This window comes from Myodes glareolus, chromosome 16, assembly GCF_982192425.1.
Source record: "Myodes glareolus chromosome 16, mMyoGla1.1, whole genome shotgun sequence".
Classification (NCBI taxonomy): domain Eukaryota; kingdom Metazoa; phylum Chordata; class Mammalia; order Rodentia; family Cricetidae; genus Myodes; species Myodes glareolus.
This window is the reverse complement of record NC_142041.1, coordinates 28,674,939-28,680,938: the sequence shown is the minus strand read 5'-3', so window position 1 is coordinate 28,680,938 and position 6,000 is coordinate 28,674,939. Positions and strand designations below refer to the sequence as shown.

The 6,000-nt window shown below is 50.7% G+C and overlaps 1 protein-coding gene across 1 annotated transcript in view; it reads right to left on the bottom strand.

Moving 5' to 3' along the window:
• Positions 1-1,210: 1,210 nt before the first annotated feature.
• Gabbr2 (gamma-aminobutyric acid type B receptor subunit 2) overlaps positions 1,211-6,000 on the bottom strand; it is a 353,494-nt gene continuing 348,704 nt past the window's right edge. The window contains exon 19 of the mRNA XM_085677181.2: positions 1,211-3,808. Coding sequence (XP_085533307.1) covers positions 3,643-3,808 — 166 coding nt within the window. The 3' untranslated portion in view covers positions 1,211-3,642. The remainder of the gene's footprint in view (positions 3,809-6,000) is intronic.

The following is a 6,000-nucleotide window of genomic DNA, read 5'->3' as shown; positions in this document are numbered from 1 at the left end:
GACATGCCCTAGGTCGATCTCAGCAGTCTGTAACTCTATTGTAACACCAAGAAAAGGTAAGTTTTCATTTCAATAGAATCTAAACAAGAATAATGAGTTATCTGTAGCTAGCTGCTTATTTATTTTTATTTATTTGACACAAGTTAAAGAAGCCAGGCAGTGGTGGCGCACGCCTTTAATCTCAGCACTCGGGAAGCAGAGAGAGTCTGATCTCTGTAAGCTCTAGGCCACCCTGGTCTATAGAGCAAGTTCCAGGACAGGCTCTAAAGCTACAGAGAAACCCTGTCTCAAAAAACCAAGAAAAATAAAATAAAATAAAATAAAACGAAGAAGACACACTGGGGCACTGGTGGCTGTATTCAGTTCCCCTCTCACATCCTGGCTGTGCATCCCAGGACTTACTCATCCTCCCAGCTGAGAGCTTTCATCTGGTTGAGGATGGCGTGAGACTTGAGTGCCTTCCACGGAGCCGCTCAACCTCAGCCTTAAGGGCTCGCTGACATTACAATCCCAGTTGCCATTGTCTGTTACTTGGCCAGATCTGCCACCGGAGCAGAAATGAGCAGCTTCCTGTGGGGCTCTGTGCCAGAGATGCTCACTGCGGCTTCAGTAGAGAAAAACTGTGTGATGGTGGAGGCCTCACACCAGGCTGGAAAGCCTAGATGATCCCTGAGCCACACTGGGCTCACTGGCTCCACAAACCACTATTTGCTCCCCAGGAAACCCCATCTAGCCCTCCAACCAAGGTGGCCTAACCAAGCAGTAGATGAAGAAGTAGGCTGCCACTGGACTCTACCGACAATTCCCTGAAGACATGCACTCTGTGAGCACTTAGCTCATGTCCTGACTCTATTTTTCTCTTATGCGGCAGAGTAAATTCCTCTTCATGGAAAGAAGGGGTTTACTGACTGACATAGTTTAGGTCAGGTTCCAACCCTTGGGACAATCAGAAATTGAGGTCAGGATGATTGTGGCAGGAAGCAGGAGGAAGCAGGAGGATCGTAAGTTCAAGGCTAACCTTGGTGGAATAAACAGTGAGAGAGATTCAACCTAAAAATGAATGAATGAATGAAGCTGGGAGTCACACGGCTGCAGACTCCCCTGTGACTGTCAATAGAACACAAATGAGAGAAAGTCAGTGCCCAGCAGCCACGTCAGAGTCACCCCCTGAGTTTCAGACCCCAGGAAAGAATGGACATTAAAACCAACAGGATTTTCCCCCCTTTTATTCATAAAAACAAATTTGCAACAATTTATTAAAAATTGATACCATGCAGTGGGGTGAGAGAAACTCCTCATTTACATTTGATTCTGCCAGTTCCGGTCTAATTGAAAGCAGTTGTGTGTGTGAGTGTGTGTTTGTGTGTGTGTGTGTGTGTGTGTGTGTGTGTGTGCACTAACGTCATTGGAAGATGCCCTTGGGCGGAAGCCTCTAGGAAATGGACCAAGTGTTTGCTGCATATAAAAGAACAGAACCAGTAGATAGCCAGAATCACTTTGTGGGGCTTGTTAATTAATTGCAGAGAAATTAAAAAAAAATGGTGAACCTACAGGATCAGTAGACAGAGATGTACCTTGTGGGTTTACCTAGAAGACAGAGCACGGATCGGAGTCACAAGGGATTACAGACACACGCTCACCTCCGACAATCCAATACTTTTGTTTTTGTTTTTGTTTTCCTGCTATGCTGGAGTAATATTTCTACAGGTTTTTTTGTCTGTATACATTATGTACAGTTAATTATCTCTTTCCCTTTGAAAAAAATTAATGTGATCTTTTAAATGAAATTTGGTTTCGGTGAAATCAAAAGAGCAAGGAAATACTGGTTAACACACAGTGAGTGACAGCAGGGAGTTTTAGTGCCTAACAGAGAATGACATCAACTTGACCTGTGATGGGTTGACATTTTTTTCCCCCTTAAAAGCTACAGAACCTCCATAACCTCTCTTTGAGGGAGGGAAAGGGAGAGCTATGCTACGTGAATTAGGGAGTCTTGAAATGTTGGTGATGGTCATTCCCGCGGGCCCTTTCGTCACAGCCTGGTGGTTGACAGCAGTGTGTGTGTTCCTGACTGCCAGGTCTGGGAAGAGATTATTGCCTGCTTGTGGAAGCTGCCGTTAGGATTCTTCAGGGCGTGAGCGAGCCGCTCAGTTGTGCAGACACCCCTGGACACCGCCATTCAGGCCTTTAGCAAGGGATGAACCTGTCTAGGAATGTCAGGAGAGTCCTGAGCCTCCCTCCCGCTGGGCTGTCCCTGGGGGAGAGGGCCTTGCTGGAAGCTTCTCTGGGCCACACCACACCCCCGGCTTGTGGGAAGGCTGAAGGTCAAGGTCACACTAATACCTCACAGGTCAGGGCTGCTTCACAGTGCAAAGCTCTCCTGGATGAGCGTCCATCCCCAGAGTGACCCTGTGAGGTAGGCAGGATGGGTGTTATTTCAACCCCAGTCTGTTACGGAGGGGAAACTGAGGCTCAGAGAGACACTGGTGACTTGCCCAAGGTCACGGAGGGAGTCTGAAGGGACTGAAGACTCAAATCCAGGTCTGACTCTCAGGCCGGTGCTCTTTGGGGTTCAATGACAAGGGAAATATGATGTGGAAGGTGAGAACCAGCCTGCTGACTGACCGCCCCAGTGACACCCGAGGGGGTCACACACGGGCTGGGCTGGAGGGGCACTGGAAGGCTGCCTTCTGGAACTCTCCCCTGGAACACAGGGATGACTTTTAGCAGAATGCCCCTGATTCACTTTGGTCAGAAACAAAGTCAATGGGGGGAAAAATCCCAGCAGCCCTTGGGCCCCCACGGGAGAGGTTAAAGTGCACAATCTTTCTTTATCGTGTTTTCTGGGAGCAGACATTCCATGGTTAGCTCGGGTGGTTCCCCTTATTACCGGGAACCCTAAAATTGAACACAAGGACATGGCCGACATGGTGGGAGCATGACAGACTGTCGGTTGAACACTGCAGAGTGTTTCTGCAGTCAGGTGCCCTGAATCCCCACAGTCCCCAGAACGGGTGTTATTGTGTTAATGTGTGGCATTTATCAGAGAGTAACAAACATCTCTCTTCCGATTAGTGTCCCCTGGGAGCATGCACAGCTGCCGGCTCTGGTTCCCCAGCCCCAGGGCTGTGTCTGTCTGTCTGTCTGCCCTTCCTGTGGACTCCCTGTTCCAGGGAGCCTGAGGTGGGCTGGGCCAGCTGCTGGGGACCTGGTGGCCCTGCTCACCTTCTTCCCCAGAGTGGAGAAGGGCTGGTGTGTGGGGGCGGGCACCGCCGATGACGTGTGTGCAGAGTGCCGAGGCCATTTCTGCAGAGCCCTTGCTCTGGCCACTTGGTGAGGATGGCTGGAGTCCGTGACCTCTCTCCTTTGTCTGGATTTTGATTTGTTTTTGCAAGTTTCAGGCGTCCCAACTCCTCTTTGCTTGCAGACACCAAGAAGAAGTCATTGCCTCCCTCGCGAGAGTAAGACCTTCCGCAAATAAGGCTCGAGGTCGGTGCCGAGTCCCTCTGTCTGAGCGCCGTTCCAGCCCTGGAGAGGCGGCGTAGTGCTCAGCTTCTCACCGCCTTCAGCGCGCCAGAGGCGGGTGCCTTGGCCCAGCATGGTGCTGTCCCCGGGGAGGCCCCGGCCCCAGGCCTCTTACTCCTACAGGCCCGAGACCATGACTCGGAAGGAGGGTGGCACATGTCTGTGGCGGGGGCTGGCGGTAGGGCTGACACAGGGGCTCACACAGCTGGCGTCCACGCCTCCAATGGACGGGAGGTAGGCGTGGTGGAGGATCGGGAGCTGGAGGGACAACCGGCGTTGGATGCTGCAGGAAAGAGAGACACAGTGAGGAGTGGCTGCTCTCCTGAAAGCCCTTCGCTCCCACTTTGGCTAATCTATTCTGAGTGTAGGGATCTGTGTCCCCTTAAATCCAAGATCTGTTGGCTCAATAGTCTAAACCTTCAGACACAAAGCAGGCATTTGACAGGGGCTCACAGGTACCTACTATTCGTCTTAGGACTAGCAGGAACAAGACTGCATCTTGCCAACTCCCTACCACCCCCATGGTGGGGATCACTGACTACTGTAACTATCATGGCAAAATTGTAAGGACCCAACCAATGCTTCATATATAGGTATCACTCATCTTGAATTACACAAGGCTCTGTGTGGTATGGCTTTCAATTCCAGCCCCCAGCTTTCAATCCTAGGCTTCCCAGCTGCCTACTCCCTCCTCCCTGCCCTCTGCCACTGCTGTACCTAGCAGCTCAGCCCTCCCAGAAGCTCCTTCTTGGTCTTACAGCTTCTTTGGTTATTAACCCTGCCATCCTAGCATTGGGAAGTCACAGAAGGTGGGACACACACACACACACACACACACCCTGATGTGACCCTTAAGGTCTCTCCTCCAAATGCTCTGGATGAACCGTCTGTCTTTTCTCCCCTGAGTGCTGCCCTCTGGTGGCTCGTTTCTGACAACACACCCTGGTGCTCCTTGTGGTTTTGCTTTTAGGTTTCCCACCTGGAATATGATTCCTCTGGAGCTCATGGCCCAGTTTAAGTACCGCCCTCTTTGTGCTACCTTCTCTGGGAGCGAGCCCCTTCCTCATCAAAGACCCCAGAACTCTTGGAAGGAGGCCAGAAGCTAGAGATGGGATGAGCTGGCAGTGGGAGGAGGTACAGGCATGGTACTGACGGAGTAGGGATGAGAAAGGAAAAGACCTCTGCCTCCATTCTCCTGGCCACATCCTTAAAGTCTTACAAGACCGTCAAGTCAGTCACTTAGTTTCTATAAAAGCTGTTTGCAGGGAATGTGCCCAGGGGATGACTTCCTGCTCCCAGAGGCATTTTTTGCCGGATTTTGCTTTGCAGTGCCTCCAGGGCTACATTCCGGTATCTGTGTTCTCAGGGGCAAACCACTCCAAATCAATCTGAGATCCTTGCTTAGAAAAACAGAAAACAAAGAGCAAAGCATCGCTACCCCCGGTTACAAAGACAAAGAAAGAGACAGAACGCTTCTGCAACTTGTTCGGGGGAAACCACGGTGAAGCTGAACCACGGGAGGCTGGGTTCTGGCGAGGCTGGGTCCTAGCTTCTGTGGAGCCATATGGCTTTGGGGCAAAGGCACTCAATCCCAACAGGGTGCTTCTCAGAGTTTACTCAGGGCCTGGTGGCCTCTGAGATCTGTGGGTACATATGAAGTGTACCCCTATCCCCAAAGGACCTGTTGCTCAGGGAGACTCCTCAGAAGTTCACAGAAGAGAGGGCTAGGAACTTTGTAGTTGTCAGCCCATGCCGGGAACAGGCTGGGATCCTGGCCGGCAGAAGGGACGTTCAAAATTCATACGAAGAAAAACACCCGGGCTCTCCTTGACGAGAGCAGAGCCGATGGAAGAAGCCTGGGACCACTCACCTTCCTCTCCAAGGGTTAAACCATCTCAGCTAAAGGTCTGTTGCTCCTGCCCTTTGCCTCAGGGTTTTCCATAATCCTCAGACAGCCACCAGCACATTGGAGGGAAAGTGGCCTCTTTCTCTCTTCAGTTTGACCAAATTATAAATCAGTCCAGTTTCTGTAACCTAACTTATATTTTTAAATTTCTTTTGGGATCCAGGAAACAAAGCCAGCAACTTAGGGACCTGAGTAACTGATAATAGCTTCATGTTTGAAATGATGCCAGCCACAATCATTCCTTGGGACGAGATCTGTTGGCTGAGCATCTGGGAGAAAGAGGAACTGAAGAACACCCTTGGATATAGGGAAAGGTGCCCATTCAAGCAGTCTGGGCAAGGCAGTCTGTCTAGGTGAGGGGGTGTACCCTGTTTTAAGAGCCAACACATCCTCCTGTCTGCTAAGATCCCAATCCCCTGGGGCTGGAGAGATGGCTCAGTGGTTAAGAGCATTGACTGCTCTTTCAAAGGTCCTGAGTTCAATTCCCAGCAACCACATGGTGGCTCACAATCATCTGTAATGAGGTCTGGTGCCCTCTTCAGGCATGCACATAGACAGAATATTGTATA